This window comes from Opisthocomus hoazin, chromosome 7, assembly GCF_030867145.1.
Source record: "Opisthocomus hoazin isolate bOpiHoa1 chromosome 7, bOpiHoa1.hap1, whole genome shotgun sequence".
In the NCBI taxonomy this organism is placed as follows: domain Eukaryota; kingdom Metazoa; phylum Chordata; class Aves; order Opisthocomiformes; family Opisthocomidae; genus Opisthocomus; species Opisthocomus hoazin.
In genome coordinates, this window is record NC_134420.1 from 10766408 (window position 1) to 10790719 (window position 24312).

Below are 24312 nucleotides of genomic sequence, written 5' to 3' on the forward strand. Positions count from 1 at the left end.
TACAGTAAATATTAGCTAGACTCCTGTCATTATTTTTTTTTCTGGACAAGCTACTTTCAGTGGCATTTATCACATCATCATTCCACCTTGCACAAAATGGGCTCTATTTTTTATGCATTTACAAATACCCAAATGAAATAAAGATTTGTTTTATTATTTGTTGACTGTAGATGCATAAAGTGCAGAACCAACTTCTATCTTATTGTCGTCTGGCTCCCACCAGCATGTTAATATAAATAACAGACTTCATGGGTGTATCTGGAATGAGTAAGACACTCCATTTTCAGGGGATTCTTTTCTGATGCCAAGTTTTCATCTTCCTTAAGGACTTGGGATGCTTCAGCACACGAGCACAGGATACTAGGAACAGCGTCACAGAAAACAACAGTGCGATGGTTGTCCAGGTTAATGCAGGAACACTCTTTTCAGCATATTTCCATTTTCTAAACAATAGTCCACCAAGCAATGTATCTGAGAATAGCTATCAGAGAGCAAGACGGTGTTGTGCCTCCAACCTAGCTACAGTTATAGTGCGGTTTAGGGAACACACTTTAGTAGTAAAAGAAAGACTTCACAGGTAATGATTTAGTTATTGGACCATCCTTTACTTGCAAGGTAAAACTAAGGTGTTCATTTGATTGTTTATATCTGGAATATCAATTTCCTTCTTTCACACCATGCCTTCATGTGAATTTGTAAGATTAAAACTTCAGTAATAAAAGCACTAACAGGCAAGCATTAAGGGAAAGTGTCATAAATAATACCCCACGGAATAGGAGAAAAACCAGCAGACCTTAGAAGTCAGAAAAGATGGCTTCATACCTAGCATGCTGACTCCATCAGCTTCCATAGGACTCTCTTCAATGCTTAGGTCCAGGATCAAATTCTGATTTATAGTTGCATAGATCTACGCAGAACTGCAGCTAGAAAGGTGCTCCGTGTAGTATGCTAGCTGTGCCTTCCCTTGGTAGCAGGAAGATCCTCCATATATTTATTCGCAAGTTCAGAGAGCTGGCATTGAGGGATGGACAGCTAGGCAAAACTGCAGCATCCAAAAGGCAGATAAAAACAACTGACTGTGGAGACAGGACTTTAAATACATGCGAGCAACCAATAACATAAACCACAGACGTGGGAATTCAACGATTCTCCTCAAGCTCAATTCAGTCTCAAGACTGAATTATTCAGTAAACTTCTATTTTTCCAATAGTGTTTGCAAAAGCTGTCAAGGAAGATATTTCAAATTGGAATTACAGTCAAATCAGAAGAGAAGATGTGTTTTCCTCCCTCTTTCTCTAGTTTTGAGGGAGCTTTCTGAAGATAGGTGAAATAGCAGATGACAACTACAACATGCAGAGTCCTCTCTATTAACAATATGAGGGGTATGCAGACTACAAAAAAAAAGGTTATCTGCTATAAAGAGGTCATGACAGTGATCCATCATCTGAAATAGCTTGTATTTGTGTTACACTGCTTGCAGTCTTCTGGGCAGCACCTTTTACTCTGAGCTTGCATCTCCTCCTCTTCCCTAGGCAGTAAAACTTTGTCCAATGGCAAAAAAAAACCCAAACAAAAAAATCCCACTGATGAGCTACAGTAGATTTAAAGTAGCTGTCTTGCTTTTTCTCATAACCTTCATTCAAACAACTCATTTATTATCTACACCCCTTCAACTCACTTCAGAAAATGTAGCTGAGCCCCAATTGTATCAGGACATTGGCTGTCAGATATATATTCCTAATCCTCTAGTGCAGCACAGCTTCTAGTGATGCTTGATGATATCCAAGAGATTTTGACACAGTTTTTTTCTCCTCAACACAGTGTTACCTTGGTGACTAACAATTAGATATGTTTTAATAAGGTGAACTAACAGTTAAGAGTAAGGTTATAATTTAAGGATAGTTACTAACTCATGAAAAATTATTTGAATAGCAGCTAGTGTTCCAGACAAGGAACATCTCATGGTTACAGACTTCCTCGACCAAGGACGTACATCCACTGTGAGATGATGAAACAAGGAGTTGGCAAGGAAACAAGAACTTTGGTGTCCTCAGATGATGTGTAACCATAAAAGGACAAAATGAGTAAGGGTATTCTTCCCCAAACGATGACCAGAGACCCTCTGAGACCCCCGCGCAGGCGTAGAAGACTTTGCTTGCTCAGCACAATGAATATGTATTAGATAGGCGGAATAATTTTATTAGTTGGATGGGGCTTTGTAACTTTTGTGTATAAATGTCTGGTAAAGAATCCCAGGGGTATGCTTGATTTGTGGAAATCTTCCACCTTGCACCCTTCGCAGAATTAAACAATGTCTCCTCTCTAAACATACTTTTTGTGTTTCAAGACACATTTTTGATTTCAGGCAACAACAGGATAGATGTTTTTCTCTTCCTTCAGGACCTGCTGTGAGAAAGCAACCTATCCACCATCATTCAGAAAACTCCGTAATGACATTTTAATACTGCGGATGTACAAAGAGCTTACAGGACTCCTGCAGAGCAAAAAACAAAGCTTTGTACTATCCGGTGTTTAAAACTGGTTTTATGCATTATGTTTTAAAAATCTGAACAGATGTCAACAAAAGACATGTGATTCCACATAAAAAGCCATACGATTTTATAAATATCGTAATGAAAATACACCACCACGCCTTCCCATGTTCCTTCATCACAGTATTTAATACTGATCTCAAAATCTTTAAATGTCTCCATATTATTAGCTGAACCCAAGAACAGCTATCAAAGTTTTATAAGAAATTCTCGAAAGGACGATATCACCTTTCCTTTAGTTAACACTAACCTGTTTCCATATGACCTCTAGCAGTCAACGATGAGTAAAAAGCCCAGCTGGGGGCATATCTATTTTCTACCTACTCTCCCCTTAAAAGCATTCCTAAAACCTTCTGTGAATAATACCTAATGCATCTCATGAGTGAAGCTGCCCAGAAAAGCGCCATCTCGCAAAACCCCAGTAGCAGTTAGCCATGTTCCTATTTCTTGTATGTTCACCTAAGCATTTTCTAGTTTTCAGTGGCATAAAAAGCTATGTCTATTAAAAACAGCAGATAAAGAGTATATACCTGTATGAGGGAGAGTGAGGCAGAAAGTCTGGAACAGCCAATAACAGAAAGATTTGATAGATATATCCATCTTTGATCCTACAGTGGCATTTCCCTTCTCCAGCCTGGATTTCAGGTGACTGTCTTTAGCACGATGGTATCCTTTAACCACAGCAACATCCTTCTTGATCTCTGCCTTTCCTTCCTACTCTTTAATTGCAGAGTTCAGCCACTTTGACTTTGGAAAAAAACCAAAAACAAAACCTTGTTTGTCGTGTTGCATTTAGTGAGTTTACTGCTCTACATGTTTCCTCAATTTCCTGAAACACACATGGCCTCTTCTCTTCTGTTAAAAAAGGTATTAACATGATGAGCTATATCCACCTATTTGAGGCCAAATGTCACTCAAACAATTATAAATACTTAATACAAATACTTGATAAATTCTTGTTGCAGCATAGCCATAATAAAAATTCTGATGCAAGTTGCCTTACTTTCTTCCAGAAAGGCATTCATAAAATGAATGCCTTAGCTTTGAAGATGATTTCATTGCCAAGCAACCCTTGTGTTACTGCCAGAACACTGGGGAAAAGCTTTCTTTCAAGAAAAGAAAGAAGAACATGTCAATTGATGATGACAGAACTGTTGTAGGTCAAACAGCTAAACTTATTCTGACTCCATGTGTAGCAGGCTTGGGAATTTTTTTTCTAACTCCTGAGTACACAGTACTGTGTGAGGGCAGCTCTGAGCTAAGCAGAAAAAAATAGACTTCAGGTCAGCACAAGTTGTTTCTCTCCAGATGAGGTTAACAGGGGTGTGCCACTGCTTCATGCAATGCCCTTCTGAGACAAAGGTTCATTAGTACAGCATTCACCAGCGATCTCAAACATACTACGATCCCCTAAATGGGCAAGATCTGCATCTGACACAACAGTAAACTCATCAGAACTAGGGGTGCCTGCAAGAACAGAAACATGCAATTGATGACAACAAAATGGCAGATATAATCCAGCTTTCACAAACAACCACAGGAAGGAAATGTTGCATTCGCCTTTAGACACAGCAGATTACATTTACTGCTGTTATCTCCAGAAAGAGATATGGGCATTTGCTTACGCAGTGCACTTAGTACTTCCTCAGAGCTTTTGAGAATAGACAGCTTTGTTTACTAGCAGTGATGTCCAAACAATTTCATGGTCTTTCCTCCACCAGACTGAAAAATTTCCAGCCCTCACCATCTGCATTACAAACATCTCAGCACCTTCAAATTGCTGCTATTTCAAAAATGAAGCAAGAGATCTTACTTAAAGGAGAAAGATAAAGATATTACAGCTTCATTGCCGGGCTGTCCACAGTTCATTCTGCAGCAAGCCAGAATCCCAGGCTAGCCATGGGCTTGTGGTCCCACAGGGTAAAAACCACACTCTAGTACATGCATTAATATCGCATTGCAGTGATATGTTTGACCATCCTGGACAGAGTACAAACTATACAACAGCACAGCCATCTAGGTCAGGGCCATATTACCAAAATATAGCCAAATAATCTGCCTAAATGAGTCACAATGCACAAATTGTACAGTAATTCAAAATCTTGTCACATATGATCACGGGACAATTTGGAGTATACTTCACTGATGTCTCTGTCAGGGATCTTCTATGGCTCCTCTGTCTTTCCTCGTCTTTATTACACAGTGCCAGCATTGGCCAGGACTTGATTTTGTGATATAGACGAAAAAGTTTCCACCCCTAGAGAGCTTATGTACATAGAAGTAATTCGCTAGCCTTCTTGCAGCTGTTTTTCCCTAAGAGGGATTCTGGTATCTCTAGTTCTACCAAGTTCTTTAAATTTTATCCCTTCTTCTCTGAAGTAGGAAGAGCAGCAGTACTGCCAATGCCTGGTCCTTAGCTTCAGAGAAAGAGCTGTGATTGACAGTACCTCTTCAGAGTTTTCTCTCTTCCCTCCCTCCCTGCATGCTTGGAGAAACCAGTCAATCACGTTGATAATTCCAACACCAAGATAAATATCTGTACAGAATTTATTGAGACTAGTAAGAAGTTTCCCCATGCTTAGATGTGAGAACTTCTGTCATAAAAATCTCTGGGCTCCAAAAATATGACCTGAACAACTGTAATAGCTGCATACCATTTTATTATCTATCATTAATTCCTATTACGAACAAGCTAGTGTGAAAGAGTTGCCTGTTTACTGATGGAATTATACTTGATTTATACAATCACGTTTTACAGGCATAATTTTTTCTATCAGAAGTGAGGAAAAAAAAGTCATGCCTTTGAGACATAAGCAATGCTGCCACTACACTAGGAGACAGCAACTTATGCTAGTAAACACCTTTTGTTGTTAACATCCACTCCATCTGCAGAATACATTTTAACTTCTTTCAACAATGCACTTTTTTCCTTAAAAAAGAAAAAAGCTTTCTACTAGAAGATTTTGCTGTCTACACTATTTCTAGAACCATTATCACCAGTCTTTAAACAGTAGGCTGAACATCCACACCAGTCTGAACTTTCCCAGCTCATCATGGCCTCTGGTATTTGCTTAAACTATTATAAAAGTGAGAGAGAAAGAAAAATTAATGGAGCAGCCAGTTCTCAGCTTTTCCCCTCATGACACCCACCGGCCTCCCTGCCCACAAATCCCGCAAGCGAAGCAGCACCTTACAAATCTCCTACTTGTCAGGATAAACATGCTTAATGGCAGACGGCTCCTCAGCTTCCGGCTCCTTAGCCTCCACCTCCTCCAGCGAAGGCTCTCCTGCCTTCCCCTCAAGTTATGGCCGGTTTTTGGGTGCCCGAGATTTCTCATCAGTGCTTTAACTCTTTCTAACCCATCGCCCAGGCCAAAATACGAGCCTGTTGAAGAACGCTGTTCTGTCCAGAATAGATTTCTAACATTTGCCCCTCCACTAGGTTCCAAACAGTGAGGGCACGCATTATTTATAGAGAGGAATTTCAAGACGATTAGCTGAGCGAATGGGATGATTTCTGAACAGGAGCAGGCAGCGAGGCGCAAACAGCACACGGTCTGTAACACCCTGCTTGTTCACACCGAAGGCGGACCAGCAGACAGGAGCTCTGGGCCTGGCCGGCGTGGAGAGGGGGAGGACGAGGAGCTGCCCGCCGGGACCTGCGCTCAGCACCGTCCTTCACCAGACCCGGCGCCGACTCCGAAGTTTTCCTCCGTGCCCGTTTCCAGACACGGCCGAGGGTCTCGGTTCTGGGGGTGCCGTGCCCGGGCTCCGCGGGCCCGGCCCTGCCCTCGGGGGCGGAGAGGGGCGCGGCGGCGGGGCGGTCGGGCGGAGGCACGGCCGGGCCCCCCCGCACCGCCCCGCTCCCGCCGCGGGGAGAGCTGCGCCAGCGCGGCTGGGCGGTCGCGGCGCCGGCCCTCCCCGCCTCGCGTTCAACCGGTGGGACCCCCCCCCTCCGCCGCCCGCGGCAGCGGCACGAAGCCGGCGGCGGGAGGGGGCGGCGGGCGCCCCGGCCCGGCCCGGCGCGGCGGGCGCCGCTGGCGGAGGATGCGGGCGGCGGCCCGGCGGCGCGGGCGGCTGCAGGCGGGCGGCGGGCAGCGGCGCGGCGCCTGACCGCGGGGCTCCGCTCCGCTCCCGAGGATGCTGGGGGGGCGATGCCCGGCGACAGGGAGGACGAGATTTGCCAGAAAGCGCTGCAGCTGCTGGCCGAGCTCTGCTCCGTCGGGGCGGTGGAGAACGAGAACTGCCGGGATTTCATCTACTACCTGCGGGACAGAGCCCGGCCCCGCCTCAGCGACTCAGGTACGGCCGCCGCCGTTACGGGTGCGGGCCGGGCGCGGGCACCGGCGGCCTCCCCCGGCCACCGGTGGAGGGTGAACGTCCCCAGGCGTCCCTCGGAGGCCGGGCGCCGCGGGGCGAGGCCTGCCCCGGGCTGCGATCGGCCGGGGGGCGCGGGAGGCGGGCAGCGGGGGTGCTCCCGGGAGCCCGGGGCTGGCGGGGATTTGCCCCGGCCTGGCCGGGGTAGGACGCGAGTCCGCGCTCGGCTGCCCGCCGCGGCGCCCGGGGCTGCCGGGTCTCCTGCCTGGCCGCGGTGCGGGCGCCCGGGCTGTTGGCGGCGGGGGGTGTAAGCCCCTCGTCGGGCAGCCGGAGCCGGGTGTCAGCTGCCCGGGTGCCGGCAGCGCGGGGTGCGGGCAGGGCGGCGGGCAGTTTTGTCCCCGGGGCTGGCCGGCGTGCCCCCGCCGCCCGCCTCGCCGCAGCCCGGCCCCGAGCCCCCCTGCCCCGCGCGTCCGCCCTTGCGGTGTCCCGAGCCGAGGGGCTGCCCTCGAGCTCCCGCCGCCCTCCCCGTCACAAGGGGTGCGGTTGTAAAGCTGGGGGGGGGGGACGTGGGGGTGGTGCGTGTGTGTTTCATAGCTGGGTTTAAAAGCAACGCAATGCAACCAAACTTTCCAGTCCTATATTTCACAGGCCAAGAAAGACCTGCCTTGCGTTTCTGTGGCGGGTGCGGGGCTGCAGGTCAGAGGAGGTGCACGCCGAGCGGTTCTGTGCGTGCGCGTCTGGGTTATGGTTGCCTTTTTGTATCTTGGCACAACACCCTGACTTAAAAACTTTACCTTAAGGAGGCTTTTTAATGAGGAAGCTGAACTCCAGCTGCTCAGGAACGTCGAAAGATTGATGACGTTCTGTACATCTCTGGCCATAAGGGAAGGGCAAATTGCCATTTGGAATAGGAGATTATTATATTTGTTTTTACACTGTCAGTTGAGTTTGCTCAGTTTAAGAAGAAATTTAGAGAGTTAAAAGAGAAGTTGATAAACGTTTGCAGTACTGGAAAGCCTTGCTGTTAGATCAGCTGATCAGCACAGCACAGTGTCAATTTCTTTAACATTCTCTGAAATAAATTAGTTAATGTAGCATAGGGCAGTCTAATGACACTCTACTCTTAAACATCTTTCTGCAATTTGGTGAGGCTGAACTAACACTCGGAGTGCAACTTACTGACAAATGCTTGGATATGCTAAAAGGCCTGGAGGAAACAAGTAGAAAGAAAAGAAAATCGGGGGGGGGGGGGGGGGAAGAAATCTGCTGTCACAGTAAATGAATAAGGAATTTTTCGAAATACAGTTTGCTTGTATCCAAGCTATTTGCAGCCATTCCGGCTTCTCGCTTACTGAAAAATATACAAATTAAAGTGATTCATGTGATGTTTGATAAGAATTCTTTAAAATTAGGCAGATTTGATTGTTTTGTTCATATAGGCGGATTTAATTGCTTTGTTCATATAAGCAGTAATTTTTGTGACAGACACCTGTGATTTTCTGTAATTTTCATTTACCGAGGAATCAGTCACATATTTGTGTATCAGGTGATGATTCCAAAAATGTCTACTTAAATCAGTGCTCACTTTGAATACTAAATGACTTGAAATTTATGTGGAGACTTTAACCTCAGCTGCTTGGATAACAGCTTTTCAGATTTCTTTCAGAAGCTACCTGCTTTTTTCATCAGCCTCGGGCAAAAAGAGTGCCTGGCATCTGTTTGCGAGCATTTTTAGAACATGGAGTCAGTAAAAAATGATCACCTTTACCTAATGCTACAAAATATGAATTTGTATTTGTTTCTACCTGTTTTGCTTGAACCGTTATTACACAACAGCCTTCTGGTATTGTTGCAGACCCGCTCAATTACACAGAGCAGCGGTCCCTAACCCCCGCCAGCCAATGTGCAACCACAGTGAGCAATTATGCTGCAGGCAGCATCTTCCTATTGGCCTCAGTTTTAACATTTTTATTTTTTTGCAGCTGCAGGCAGTCTCAGAGGGTCTAGCAGGCAACACGTTATCCATAAGCCCTGACTCGGAAACCACTTCTGTAGGGTAGCAGAGTCAGGAATTTATTAATTTACCTTGAATTGTATTTCTTCAAGTAAAATACATGTATTGTTCCAGTAAACTGGTTGCCCATGAGGTTTGTTTAGCTAGTCCTTGGATGTGATGCTATGAGCTCTAAGAAGACAGTGTGCGTGACTTCCAAAAAGAAATAACACGATTCACAATCAAAGGGTAGTACATTGACCAAATCCAGGTTGATTTACGTGGTGAGTTTCATTGAGTTAACAATGGCAGAACGGCATTGAAAAGCCCTGACAGCAGGTTCATTCACTTTCCAGCCACTAATGGTCTAAACACAGGGGTGTGAAGAAAACTTGTGCTGAAAGACAGCATCTTCTTGGAAGAATTAGGCAAAAAATGAAGCTGTAGTAGTTATAACCTCCCCCCCACACCATGTGAAGGTGATTTGCGTTAGCCAAACTGAGGAACTTCCTCTTAGGCCAGCCAAAAGTGGTATCTAAAGATGTGTACAACTTTGTGAGAGCTGAGAAAAGTGCAGCTAGAAAACACATGTGATGAGCTTTCGTACAGGAATTAAAGCATTTCCACATGCTTTTAGAAGTTTTTCTGCAGTGAAGTGGGTGCTTGCCTAAACCCAGCTACGTGGTTGGTACAGATGTGCGGAGCAGCCGGGCTTAGAGCATAAGCTAAGGGCTGAAAAGTTCCAGGTTTAACACACTGCTCCACTGGATTTAAAGGGAGACATGAGTGAGTTAGGTTTTGAAGGTTTTCAGAAAACTAAAAATGCAAATTAGGCATTTAGTGAAAAATCTTCAATTAGCTCAGTAAGAGTTATATGTCAGGGCACCCTTGAAAATCCCAATAGACATGCTTAAGCATTTAGATAGCTTAATGAACTGGATCTTTTTCTGTTCCATTCTTCCATTCCCTATTTGTAAAATGTTGAGAATATTTCTATATCATAGAAAGTTTTTATGAAGGTAAATTACTATTAAAAGCCTGAGCTCATCAAGTATGTGACACATTTATAAGGGAGAATCGTATGGTCATCTCGGAGATAGTCAAGTGAAAACCATGTTAGTCATATGGGTGTTTTCAAACAGTCACGCAAGATCATGTAATAACACCCCATGACACCAGATAAAGCCAGTGGTGTAGATAAGGAATGGAAGTTGCTTGACTAGAAGAATTATACCAATGTGTAAAACCAAACAAAAAACCCCAATCAAAAAAACTCTGAAGCCAAACAATCTTAATGGAGAGATTTACCATTAAAACAGGAATTAATACCAAAGAAAACTGCATTTCCATGTGGACTATTCCTCAAATAGATTTACCTTGCAACTTCTGAACTGAAAAAGTTGCTGTGGCTTGAATCAAGCCTGCCAGAAAGGGTGTATGTGTTTTTGTACCTGTGACTTTGGACATTTTAAAAGATGGAAACTTTGGGAGAGGAAAAAACTCAAGAGGAAGAGATACGTGGTTTTGATTTAGGATAGTTTAGAATTTGGTGTAGAAGAGAGGAAGGAAGTCTTCCGGTGGCTGGAGTTTGTGCCCTGTTCTCAGTCTGCCTGGTCTGTGACTGTGAATTACACTTCCGCTGTAGCTGACTGACCGCATCAGAGTTGCATTTCAGACATTTCAGAAATAAGCCTTAAAGCTTTTGCCGCTAGTTGTTGTTGTAGTTCTTTGGTGTAGGTGATTCTGGGTCTTTTGGGGATCTTTGTTGTTGTTGTTGTTCTGTAGTGAATCTTTGGCTTTAAAAAACCAGCTTCCCAGAGATTGCAGTGGTAGGCTGCCATTGCTCTTTGTAGACATGATGGATTTCTGCATTGCTTGTTGTTGTAGTGTTTTGCCAACTTTGCAGCAACTTGTGTTGCCTGCTTACCTTCCAGTGACTGCTAGATACAGCAACAGAGTCCGTAATGCATAGTTATATGTTTGCTGGCATTTGCTGAATATCAGTAAAACTAAGTTACATAAAGTATGAGAGAGTTGCACACTGAGACTGCCTTACACAGAACTTAGCACATTCTACAGATTGAATTTCTCTTCCTTTAGTTAAAAAGTAAGCAATCCTTGAAAAATTGGAATGAAAAATTTAAAAAGGTCAGAGGAAGCCGTTATGAAGCCAAGGACTGGATAAAGAAGATGCTTATGAAGATAAGGGATATAAAAAAGTCTAGGCCATTAATCATAATGAATTTTCATTTATGTCAGAGTGCAAAAATGAATAGAAAAAAAAAAGTAAAGCTTCCTATCCTTTTCTGTTGTGTTGGATTGCACATCTTCAGGATAAGCCAGTAAGGTCTTCCAATATTCTTAATTATGTGCTTTAAAATCGACTAGTAGATGCTAAATCAGAATACATGCTGAATATTGTGGGTATAGTTATGGCCATTAGGCATAAAGGATGCTACAGATCATAAGTAAGAGATCAATATTGTGCAGTGACAGAAAGTCAGATTTTAGTATTTGGTGGAGGTAAAGGTAGTTGACAATCAAGAATCTAAAAAATGTGTGTGTGGACATGTGATGGGCGTTGAAGGAACAGTGTCTGAGAAGGTGCAGTGATGGTCTTGCAGTAGAGTATAAGAACCTTATTAATCGGTACTTCATCTTTAATGTATATTTTCAACTTCAGGAAAGAGAAAAGCACAAAGAAACAAAAAGTCCTAACTGGCACGGTTGTGGCCTCCCAGCTGACCAGCAGCACCTGAGAGCCAAGGCTTTCTGTGGAGAGTATCATTACGATAGACTGGTCACTCCCTAGGAGGCCTATATTTGCAATTGGACAGTATCCCAGCAAGCTTCCCTTTAATTCAGAACGGAGTTTATAAACAAATCCTGTCTTCAGAAAGTAGTTTAATTTCTTAAGAGGGCATTTTAAAATCTTTGTAACTCAAATACTGATTTATTCCACCTCCCTCCCCCCCCCCCCCCCCAACTTCCAGGATCATAACAAGCTGCTGTGTTTCATCAAGATGCTAAATACATCTAGGTTTATAATAAATAATAAATAAATGCAGGAAGAATTTACAGAGTTGTGAAGACATGAAGAAGATTACAGTGGGTGAAATAATTTTCACGATGTTTTTTATTTTTATTTTACTCATTATGAGCCATTGCTTTCTATATTTTTAATTTTGTTTTCCTCCTGCAAAGTGAATGTAAAACGCTGCCACTCAAAACTGACAGTATTCTATAGGCTGCATTAGTGCAAAGCCCTTCACAAGGCAGAGGACAGGTATGGATCGTATTTACTGACATGATGTCAAATGCGTGAAGAAGTATGAGGCCCAAGTTCCTTTGGGTTTCAAGAACCTAAGCGCCGTTTCAAGAGTTCAAAAAAAATAATTGTTGTTACATATTTTGGACTAAAAATACGTATTCTTTTTCTCTTTTGAAAAGTCAGAAACTAATTTGCAGAAGGTAAAAAGAAGTATTTCCTGTTGTCTGTATTCTAAGATGCGCTTCTAGTTTAATTGCCTTTAAACAAATAGGCTTCCAGAGATTTTCCTGTCATACTGAAAGAGTTTAGTATTGTTTTTTCCTGGGAAATCTGTTTTAAACAGGTGACTCTAAACTTCAGAAAAAAGTGTAGAAAATAGCAAATTATGCTGAAAGAAAAGGGACTACCTGTATGCATCTCTTGAAGTGGTAATTAAGTTAATTTAAATAAAAGCAAAGTAAATTAAAATAAATATTTTACTTCAGTACAACTACATATAATTTTTTTCCTAGAATAGATTTTTGTTCTTTTTACAGGTAACCTAAAGCTGTATAGATGCTTAAGTAATAATTTACACTTCAGAACCAGAGGAAGTGAAGACTGTACAGAGATCATTCTTAGAATAAAACTGATCTTGAGCTTTGATCAGGTTGGAGCACAGTCGTATTAAACACTGTTCAAACATGAAAGCACAGATCCCTGCACTACTGAAATCACTTTACATTTTTCAGTGATGCAAAGCAGCTTCAGCAGTAGCTTTTTCAGAAAGTAGTAGCACTTACCTCTAAAATGAGAAGACAAACATGAGGAGGTTTTCTGTAGTCTCCTGGACCAAGACTCGTGCCACTGCTGTCCGGTGGCTGCTCTTGGATGTTGTGGGGAGGAGAGCAAGTTTAACTGCATGAGAAAAGGACAAGAGGAGGGTGGCTTGTAGCCCTTCTTGGCCTCTGCATCCATATTCAGTATAGTTGTGGAAAGCAAGAGCTTTCTGGGGGTTCCATTTCCATTTTGGTTTTACTTCTCACTTATATGGGAATTACCCCGAATGTCTGTTGTTTACAGTATGCACTTAGGCACTAAAACTGTAGCATAACATTGTGTTATACTTGCGTTAAATAGACTGATGCCAACTACACCCCTTTGTACTTAACGAAAAAAGTATGTTTACTTGTATACTGTATTCATTGTATCTGTATAAATAATATTTACTTACTGAAGTCATAGCAAGCAGATTTGTGAAGTAATCCTAAAAGCTAGAAGAACATACCAATTGAATCGGAAGTCAGTTATCTCTACAGTCATCCCACAGTTTATGCAAGTCTCTTCTAAATATGCAGTGAACATTAAAGAAAATGGTTATTTTGAATTGTGAGTAACAAAAATATATAGAATTGAAAATAACCTAAAGTTTAATGACAAAAACATCAACCTTTTAAAAATTAGGATGGCTAAGTAGCATACGGTCTGTCTTACACCTGACTTCTCATCTTAAATGCCAGTTTTGCTGATGAAAAACAGTAGGCTAAATTTAGCCCTTATACATATGACTGTGCTTGCCACTAAAACTTTATCACTGCATTTGTCATAATTCTTAGTTCAATGGGATTTGCACATTCCTCCTAGATGGGGGGGGGGGAAAGAATTTGCTAATTATAGTTTCCTAAGAAATATCCATAAGCTTTCCGCAGACAACAGTTTACGTTTGGAGACACAAAGCTCTGATCACTTAAGTAGAGGTGTTACTGTAATGGATTTATGGGTCATTAATTCTTCAAAAAACATGAACCTGTGTTACAATAACTCTGTTTTTCAGTACTGGTAGAATTCAGAATTGTTACGTTTTTGTGTGAACCATACATTTAGTGACCCAAGTACAAATGATTGGCCACATGTGCCCCCAGATAGCTTTCTCGAAATTTCCTTTTCAAACTAATTTGTGGGAGTTTAATTACACTGGCTGTTCAGAGACCTAGAAATGTAAGTCCAAAATGATTGCTGTCATAACAGCAGATCTGGTTAAATTCAGTCTTGAGGCTGTGCAGCGCTGTAGCATCTTTGGTGTATAATAAGTAGAGCTTGAACATAAACTGCAATTTATGTATTTATGTTTAAACTGCATTTCTAGGTTTTAGTTCTTCTTCCACTGAAAATAATGATCATTATTGGTTTAGTGCAAAGCTGTACTTAAGAACATTGTATTGTGCTTCTTTTGCTATATTCTGTCATTAATTTAAGCTCTTCTGTGGCTTTATTTAGACTGAAGAGATAAAGGGAGATTATTTTGGTCTAAAGCCTTATGTCCTTTTCATATTGCTAACCAAATTTTAGTTCAAGGGATAAGAATTTAGAATAATTGATTACAGATGGAAGGATTTTTCATAAAAATGCTGGCAGTTTCAACTTGTAAAATCTTTCATTCCTAAAGTTCATTGTCTTACAAGATAAACCTTTTTTGCATGTTCTGTAGTACTGTTAAGTAGTGAGTACTTGCTCCATTTATTTGGAGAGTACAAAAAAAATTCTGTCACATAAAGAAAACGTTATGTGTAACAGCTGGTGGTTTGCACATTTGTTGCATTAGCTATTGTAATCACACTGAATCTTGTGTGTTTTAAGTTGCTCAAGATGTTCAGCTGCATATTTTTTGGATTTTAGGCATTCATTAGCCAAGTAAAATCAGTTTGGCTCCTTTTGGCAGACAAGTACGCTACAGGATTTTATGCTGTATATATCCTATGGTTAGTTGGAATTCAGAAGTACGGTGGATGCAGTCAAAACTGGCATACGCATCTGTATGTCTTGAGCCAATTTACAGTTGATGTGTGTGTACCAAAGATGAACATTGGAAGAGTCCAAGAATATATAATCTGTCAGAAGAAGTCAGGCACTAATGATTTTGGAGTTAAAACTTTCAAAGGGCATGCAAAATAAGAAGAATGAGGAACTGAAACAGGATCTTTCCTTCCACTTTAGTTTCACGCACACACAACAAGAAAGCCTTCCTGACTTCCTTTGCAAATATGTTTTCTCAGTTTGCTGTTTCCATCAGAAAGTTTGTTGAAAATTTCTTAATTCTATCTTACTGTCTGTGAAACTCCCCAAATATTTCCCTTTCCTGTGTTATGGACCTTTTTTGTGTGTATACATTTACTAGCCAAACAGTAAATATTTATCTTTTTACATCTCTTCTTGTAAACCAGTCTTCATCATTACTACCCAGGTTGCTTTGTGCCTGGTTTCTCCATTTGTTTACTAGATTGTGTGTATATATACCTTTGCTTCAGATGTTTTTTCATCTGGGTGTTCCCACTCCATTTCTCAAGCAGCATCTCATCTTATTTAGTGCCCATATTTCTAGTATTTTTAATTCATCTGTGTTTTAATTTTCTGACCTCAACAGTATGGTTTGTTTTCTCCTCACATTTACTGTAATTTCAGAATGTAATTCTATTGCTGTTTAATCGTACAATCATAGAATAGTTGGGTTTGGAGGGGACCTTTAAAGGTCATCTAGTCCAACCCCCCAGCAATGAGCAGGGACATCTTCAACTAGATCAGGTTGCTCAGCCCTGTCCAGCCTCCAAGGATGGGGCATATACCACCCCTCTGGGCAACCTGTGCCAGTGTTTCACCACCCTCATTGTAAAAAGTTTCTTGCTTATATCTAGTCTCAGTCTACCCTCCCTTAGTTTAAAACCATTACTCCTTGTCCTATCACAACAGGCCCTGCTAAAAAGCCTGTCCCCATCTTGTCTTATAAGCCCCCTTTAAGCACTGAAAGGCTGCAATAAGGTCTCCCTGGAGCCTTCTCTTCTCCAGGCTGAACAGCCCCAGCTCTCTCAGCCTTTCTTCACAGCAGAGGTGTTCCAGCCCTCGGATCATGTTTGTGTCCCTCCCCTGGCCCTGCTCCAACAGGTCCATGGCTTTCCTGTGTTGAGGGCTCCAGAGCTGGACGCAGGACTCCAGGTGGGGTCTCACCAGAGTGGAGCAGAGGGGCAGAATCCCCTCCCTTGCCCTGCTGGCCACACTGCTGGGGATACAGCGCAGGATATGGTTGGCCTTCTGGGCTGTGAGTGCATATTGTCAGAGAGTCAAACATTGCATATTGATAATCAATTGATTGATTATCTCATTGGGCATCTGGCCCCGGCTATATAAAGTGTTGTTTAGATTTATCTTTTAAAGCTTTCTACGTATTTTTTAATTTGCAAGAGGTTCATGCCTGTAAAGTTAATGGTTTTATTAATATATATTAAGATATTACAGAAGGTGTTTCTCACATCTCACAAATTATATAAATAAGTATAACTTGTAATTCAGTAAGAATTATCCTACTATAATGCATAGAGAGGAATGTACAATGCTAATTAGAAAATGATCAATGAGACCAACAGTCTTATGATCTTCTGTTATCATTTGTATCAGATGTTTTACCCATTTTAAAAAAGAGGTTTCTTTATTTATTTTTTTTTTTTACCAAGAGAAGTTTAATGGATAAAAGTAATGCTTGGTTATTCTGTTTTTCTTTGGGAAGCCTACCATAAACAGGATTATCTCAACTATTCATTATGCTGAGGTGTCTCTGCACAGCGTAAAAGCAGGGAGTGTTTCCTGAGTCTGGCTACAGGGAAATAAAGCAGGTATTGAGTTGGTTCTCACTGAGTGCTATTCTATTCCCCGTAGTAGGGCTGATGTAGGATATGTAGCAGTAGCATTATGGCAATTCTTACCTGCTGAAAAGAGCCTTTTAGGTCCATTAGCAACCAAATACAAGAGAAAACAGATCTGATATTGCTTAAAAAAAAAACCAGAAAGCTCTGAACAGAAACTTCTTTTATCAGTACAAATTTTTTTTTAAGCTTTACAAATTTGCTTGGGGTAATACAAGACACAAATCTAAACTAATAGCTTCAATTTTGTTTAATTCTATGATTGTCCTGTCTTCTCCAGTAGATCATGCCATCAGGAAAGGCTCCTGTTTCTGCAGATGCAACTAAGGCATCCATGGTAACAGAAATCTAACTTAAACTTTTCCTCTTTTTTTTTTTTTTTTTGACGTTTACAAATATTAATGGTGATTGATGAGTCAAAACAAAACTTTTCTCAATCCAAGTCAAGGACTGTGAGATAAATCATCAGGTTTAATGAAGAAAATGAGTATGGGACTGGAAAATGGAGGGCAGAAATTAGGCTTAGCTGGTAAACAGAAAGGTGAGGGTTGACCTATTTTTTTCATTTGAATTTTTTTTTTTGTTCTAAATTTATACCTGTTCCACAAAGAAAGAGAGGTGAAACCTCCTGGTGCAGCAGGCACAAGCAGAAAGCCTGTCGCTTGTGCTGCTCGGGGGATGGACAAGAGGAGCAGAACAGGCAGCCAAGCCTCCGAAGAGGGAGACATCACTCGTGTTCCTAAGGGACCAAAGAGCACTGAGCAAATTTGCTGTCACTCACAAATTAGAGTTGACTGAATTGAAGCCTGGGATTTTGAGGACCTGCCTACAGGGACAGGAAAAGTTGTGGATATGTCTTATTATACCTCTGTTGAAAGAATTTATATTTCTGGGTTTTATTACAGTAAAATTTGCCTTTTTTTCTGAATTTAAAAGCCTTTTCAGCTTCTTTGGGGAGTTCACTGTAGAAAAAGATAAAAGTGGATCTATCTAAATGCTTTGGTTGTCTTGGGGTCCCATCAAATGCTCATTGCCTTTTTTATTTTTTGAGGGTTCATAGTTTGGGCTGTGGCTAAGCAGGAAAGAGAAAGCTTGGCCATAGTGTCTTCATCTAATAAAGAAAACCTGTCCCCTCAGCTCTTTCCTATGCAGCGCATCACTGTTCCTGCCAGCTTCTGTTAAATGCAGAAGGTGTAACATTTTTATATCTGCTCTCATTCTCAAGTTAATGTCTTGTTCCTGCCTACCTTATTCATTCTCTACCTGTCTCTTGTTCTGTTGTCATTATGTTATAAAGAGTGATTTGACTAGTCAAGATGATTTCTTTCATACTGCTGCTATGAGCCAGTGACGATAAAATAGCTAAAAGCAGTGCCCAAAATAGCAGCGCACAGGTATAGGTTTGCCAGAGTGATTTGGTAGTAATTACTGTATCTGTCCTTCTGTGGTGTAGTGTTACAAGTGAGACCCAGCACTGTGAACAAAAGCTGCTCTTTCTTCCTTTGATGCATTTTTCTTCCTTCTTTTCTGTTTTTTTTGGGAGCTGGAAACCAGAACAGACCTTAGTAGCAACAGAACAAGCAACAGCTTCAGCCACCTCAACTTTTTTTCCTTCCCAAATGGTGGGGGGCAGCAGTTTTTCACCTGCAGGAACATCTAAAATTCAATTGCAGAATTCACTTTTCATCCTATAGGCTGTGTGTACTGAGAGAAGAAGGAACAGAAATGGTGTTAAAAAGGTAGTACTGGGATTTGACATTTTCAGTGGTTTGGCTGGTTTACCTCCTTTTTTCTGTACCCCTCTCACAAGGAAGATTTCCAGTGGTAGTTGTTGCCATGGTACTAAGCAGGATGAGGTGTCTACTCCAATCTTAAAACTATGTTTATGGTCGTATCGTGAAAAATTATCTCTTTTGACAAGTCAGGCTTGTTTACGCAGAATTAATACAGCACCACTTCGCTTATTCTGAAGTGGAGAGAGGCTCTTCAGGTCATTCCCCATGTGTCAAGGCAAATACGAGCTTCAGCAGTGCTGGAAAAGCCTTAGAATTAGCTCTGTCCTTCCACTCCCTCGTTAGCTGTTCAAATGAACAACCGCTTCACGCCCTGCCGAGCAGCTGATTGGCCTTGGAGGGAAGAAGCATCTCAAGCAGTATTAATGTTTCATTGAAAATCATGAGAGCCAGGGAAGAGGGGAGGGGAATTAGGGAACTCAAACCCCCAAATCAGTAGTGCCTTTTATTTCACCAGGCCCCTTTCTTTTGAGCAGCATCCCTAATTGTCTCCCACATTGGATTTCCTCTCAGGACGTTCTTGCTGACTTTGTGAGATGTTTTTGCCAAGGGTAGTTTTAACAGTGTATAGAAAGGAGTTCAGCCCTTTCCCCTTTGCTTTTCTCTCTCTGTTCTCCGTTCCTTCTCGCCAACCCTGTTAACAGTATTTACTATGATGTATAGTGTATAGGAGATGGAGGAGCAACGAAGCTGTGCAGTCCCTCCGTCCTCTGCTGTTTTCCCTTCTGAAATCATCACTGTTGCATCAAGACCTAGTACATTTACCATGTAAAAAACCCTTATTATTTTCTCAGTAAGCAAAATGGATCAAAAAGCTGTAAAATTGGTGCCTTAAAATGCTATCTCAAAGATACAAGAGCAAACTAGATGTGATAAACCAGTCAGTAAAGGAGTGTAGTAGAATGTATGACAGCAAGAACAGCCAGCTGCATCTCGTAAATACACAAATCCATGGACTCAAACAGTATAAAACATCCGAAGCTATAAAAGAGGAGCAATTCTTACTTTTTTGTAGCAGTCCCAGCAGTTTGAAACATGGTTGGCAGCCATTCCAGTGTGTTTATTGCAATCATAACATCATTGATATTAAAAGAAACATCACCTCAGAGTGGGTATTCACATAAGATCTTTGATTCGTTGTAAGTAGTATAGCACATGCCAGGGTAATTAGATCTGGAAATGCTACTAATAAATAAAAACTGTTTTCTTAGGATAGAAGTAGAAAAAAGTTAGATACAGAAGTGTTGCATGATTCGCCCTTGATTAACAAGGAACGACCCCTTTTATAATGTTTCAAGCAGTACTGTCCCCAGTAAATGGCAGCAAATAGGTGCTGCGTCCTTAAGTACTTCTGAGATAAATATTAATGTTGAGTTTAAAAACACGAATGTTGCTTATTCTTTGATTTATTAGATAGACTTGGGGAAAAAAGCAAGCTTTTAGATGTCCCTGCTCATGGCAGGGGGATTGGAATCAGATGATCTTTAAGGTCCCTTCCAACCTTATCATTCTATGATTCTATTTCCTGACACAGCAACTGAATGAAAGGAGTGATGCTGGCATGCTTGGTTCAGGATAAAGGGAGGACTTAGCCCCAGCTAAGGAGGACTAGGAACATACAAAACAGCATAGGAGGTGTCTGGCTGTTAGTCCTGCGAATCCAGTATTACTCTACAATGTGTTAATACAAACTTGTTTGATTCAGGGATGTTGTTTAGAGACAATGATATGGTTTAGTTGACTGGAACAGATTGCTAGTTGGGGACTGCGAAAACTTAAGGCTCTTAACTGTGCCAGTCACCTGGGTGTCATCTTGGGGAAATTTCTCAGTGCTGCTTTTCCCCTGCACTTTCAGTTGCCTTCTCAGTACCTATATGCAGTCAAAATTCCAGCTAATCCCCCATCTGTAATCAGCGGAGAAAGCAGGGCATGTCTGAAGTGTGATGTCAGTAAAGCACTGAGCAGAAAACCACCTAAAAAGCAGCCAAGAGAAAGCATGGGGCCCAAGGACTTAGGTGGAATGTAGTCTTCCTGAGTATGGTGCACTCTGTTTTCATAGTGAACAGGCTACAAGAGCCTCTGCTTTGTTGGGGCCTCTCAACACTTTACTCTTATAAATTATAAACAATGTATTTTCTTCCTGTGTACGGTAGCAAATAGAAATGTGCCTCTTTTATCAGCAAGCAATGCATAATTGAGAGGCAGAGATCTGATGGAATACACATTCAAATGGGAATAAATAAAAGCATAAGGAGGGTTTCAAAACCTCTGTTTCTGTGCTGGGCTTAATCTGAATATTTAGCTATGGAATTTATTCATTATATCTGTTTGCAAGCTTGGATTTATGTTTTCAGACCTAAATCCCACCACACACTCTAGCCTGCATCTGACTGTGCAACAGTACTAGCAGGGTAACTTTTAGTTTTCTTTTGCATATCCCAACATTTTGCCATTTACTGCCCCTTTTTCAGCAGAAGAGTTTCAAACATTTACTTTCATGGTCTGGGTTGGATTGCAAATGCACATCTCAGCATGATAATACCATTTGAAACCAAAACTGAAAGGACTACTAGAATGGTAATCCTGTTCCCATTATTGCAGCAGAAATGCAAAGTAAAAAGTACGTTTCTTGGAGGGAGAGACCTTTTTAACGTGCTCCCATTCTCTAGTTTGCCCACACACACACACACGTGCGCATGCTTGGGATTCAACAGTGTATTTTTACAGGCTAAATTTACTTGTTATTAAGAATATCTATTTGTTCATTAATTTGGCGTATACCTCAACATGCATATTTTGCTCGTGTTTAAGGAACTTTAAAATGAGCCACCCACCCCATACATTAAAGTCCTGTAGAGAAATTGTTTCACAGTGAGATAACTCTACTCAGTAGCCAGATAACAGCCCAACTTCCACAAGTCTGGAAGTTTGGAACATGCAGGTCTTCGAAGTGCACGGTCCTTTTCCCTTCTTCCTTTTGCCCTTCCCTTCTTCTTCTCTTTTGTCCGTTTTTTTCTTAAGTGAAATGTTTTCTAGTTTCTTAATGTTCACATTTTAGTCATTCAAAAAATTATTCCCTTTTCCTACCTTTACCTGATTTTTCTCTAAAATTGGAGCAAAACTTAATCCTGCTGTAAGTCAAATTTCAAAAGCCGCTAAACCAGAGCCACTAAATCTGACCTCATGACTTCTGTAGTACTACTTGCACTCAAAATAATCTTAGAGAGTAAAATTTTCAAAGAAACGTACATAAGTGGAACTACTCATACCCACTGAAACTGAGTGGGAATTTGATATATAAGCCCTTTGTGTATTTTTGAAAATCTGAGCCTTATAATTTATGGTTGCATAAAAGAAGAAATGACTGCTTCTGTTCAGTATACTTATCCTAGTATTATAATGATCCATTTTGAATGGTCTCATCTTACTTGTTCCATTTTGTATTACTTGAATAATAAATATATGCTGTAACAGGAAATTAACAAATTCTTCCTTAAAAAAACAAAAATGTGATAAATTTTCCCCTCAATGCTATGCACTGTCAGTGAAAGTTAGAAATTCACAGTGTGAAAAGTAATCTTTGCTAACTTAGTGAGGCAAATATAGGTTGTTAAATGTCAACCCAAGGATGGGAATAGTGTTAATTTAAAGGAAATAGGATCACAGACAGTTCCTGGGAGAAGGATGTATACAAGCACCTGATTCTAAAGAAAAGATTTAAAATAATGTTCATATAATATGTTTTTACGTTTGTTTTTTCATAATATAGTCAAACAATCAGAAGTGTGATTTATTATTTCTTTTAATCTCCTCTTATTATTTTTTTTTTTGAGGACCATGTGAGACCAGGATAAGTAGTGGAAATTGGTGGATGCCTTATCTACCTAAGGATGTTGGATGACAAAGAAAAAAGTATCAAGTGTTCAAAAAAATTATGCTAAAATCATTCAGCTGAAGTAGCCAAAAAATTAGCAAATCCCATTAGCGCATTCCAGTTAGCAAGGACAGTGGGTTGTAGCTGTCTCTGGGGAGCTGAGAAGAAACCCACATTACTATTCTTAGCTATACCTTTTTCTGGGGAAGAATAAAAAATGTAGAGGCCAGAAGATGGCGAAACAGCGGTTAGAAATTTACCATCAGTTTACTCTGTTACATATGTTTGGTTTGTCCTTAGAAGTAGCAGAGTTCTTGGAGTTCTTCAAAACCCAAGGAATTCCCAGGTTCTGAGAGCAATCCAGCTGCGCAATTCTTGGGGGAGGAGAGACGACATGAAAGCTGTGGCTCGGTGTTTCCACACTGTTTTCTTAAGTATCCCACTGCTGTGGTATTACGGTTTCTGGGAACAAGGGGCTGCCGCCAACATTTTCTTCTTTACAGTCTCTTTGTAATTCTGAGGGGGAGGTAAGGAGAGCAGTTGTTCTCCCCTTGGAACAGGCCTGAGGAAGAGCAGCCATGAGTCTGCAAGGACATCGCAAAGTTGATGGGCCCTTTTCTACATCCCGTTTGTTTATGTGTGCCCACCCGGAGAGACTAGTGCATAACATGGGGGGTATAGCGCTGATTATAATTGAACTAGTCTTAAAAAAAACCATGCCGTGTACCGTGATGATGATTTCTCTCTCTGGTAAGGTTGTTTATCCTCTTTTTCTTATTTATTGCTTGAGTGAACCTAATACATTTGAAATTATGTTTTAGAAGGAAGATACTGCGCAACCGGTGGTATTTCACTGCAGAATAACCCCCGAAGGGATTTGTAATCCCCTGGTACTATCATCTAATAGTGAGCCAAACTGAATAATAAGCTCAGTGCTATGAACACAGCTTCGTATTCAGCCTCATTCTGGGTTAGTTAGCATTGCATAGTAATTAATTATTATTCCGTATTTATGCTACCAATGTCATCCAGAGGCTGGCCTAAACACACTCGAGCCGCTGGCAACGGCAGTATATATACCCGCAGATACTTCGTTCTCTCTCTCTGAGTGTGTGCTGTAGACTGTCTCTCCAAAGATTGTTCGCAAGTCTTCCCTGTAGCTAAACATAACAGGACAGTGTGTGCTGGACATCAGTCAAAGACGCACAGTGACACACAGCTTACTAATTACTATTAATGTTTACAGGGTTTGGAATGTCCTGATTGATTTTGGCACTGAAAGTGCAGTCTGTTAAATTGCTGTCACCTTTGTTTCATCCTAGGTCTCATTGAGAATCTTGTGTGCAATTAACTGTAATTACTGTACTGAATTTATTCTAAAGTGCACAATGCATTGCTGTTTTGTTATTTGGATCTCAAAATTGGTGAGTTAATTGCCTACAGAAATACAATTCAGAATAAGGGAATCTTTGTGGTAAGGGTTGGGGTTTTTTTTTTTCAGAGTAGAAAAACCCAAAAATTTTAACATAGTTCGTGTTCCAAACTCATAGTCCTCCTGTACTCGAAATCTCACTAACTTCAGGGAGAGTAACTTGTGCATAAAGACACGACAGGTGAATCTACATTACCAACTTGTGTGGCACGACGAGAGAAGTTGGATTTTTCTGTACCGCATTCTGGTGATAGGACCAAATGTCCCTGTTGCGCTGCTACCAGTGGTGAAGCTTGTGCGGGTTGCCAGTTGAAGGCACATGTCAGGCAAGCCCAGAGCACCAACTGCAGGAAGACCCTGCTTCCACACCACTGAACCCCGGAGTCTAGCTTCAGCCTTGGTTCCACCAG

At 41.4% G+C, this 24312-nt stretch overlaps 1 protein-coding gene across 4 annotated transcripts in view; it reads left to right on the forward strand.

The window, feature by feature from the left end:
• The first annotated feature begins 6628 nt into the window (after nucleotides 1-6628).
• Nucleotides 6629-24312, forward strand: part of LOC104331828 (synaptotagmin-9) — a 72554-nt gene continuing 54870 nt past the window's right edge. For all 4 annotated transcript variants that reach the window (XM_075426006.1, XM_075426007.1, XM_075426005.1 and 1 more), the window contains exon 1: nucleotides 6629-6854. In XM_075426006.1, coding sequence (XP_075282121.1) covers nucleotides 6707-6854 — 148 coding nt within the window. In that variant the 5' untranslated portion in view covers nucleotides 6629-6706. The remainder of the gene's footprint in view (nucleotides 6855-24312) is intronic.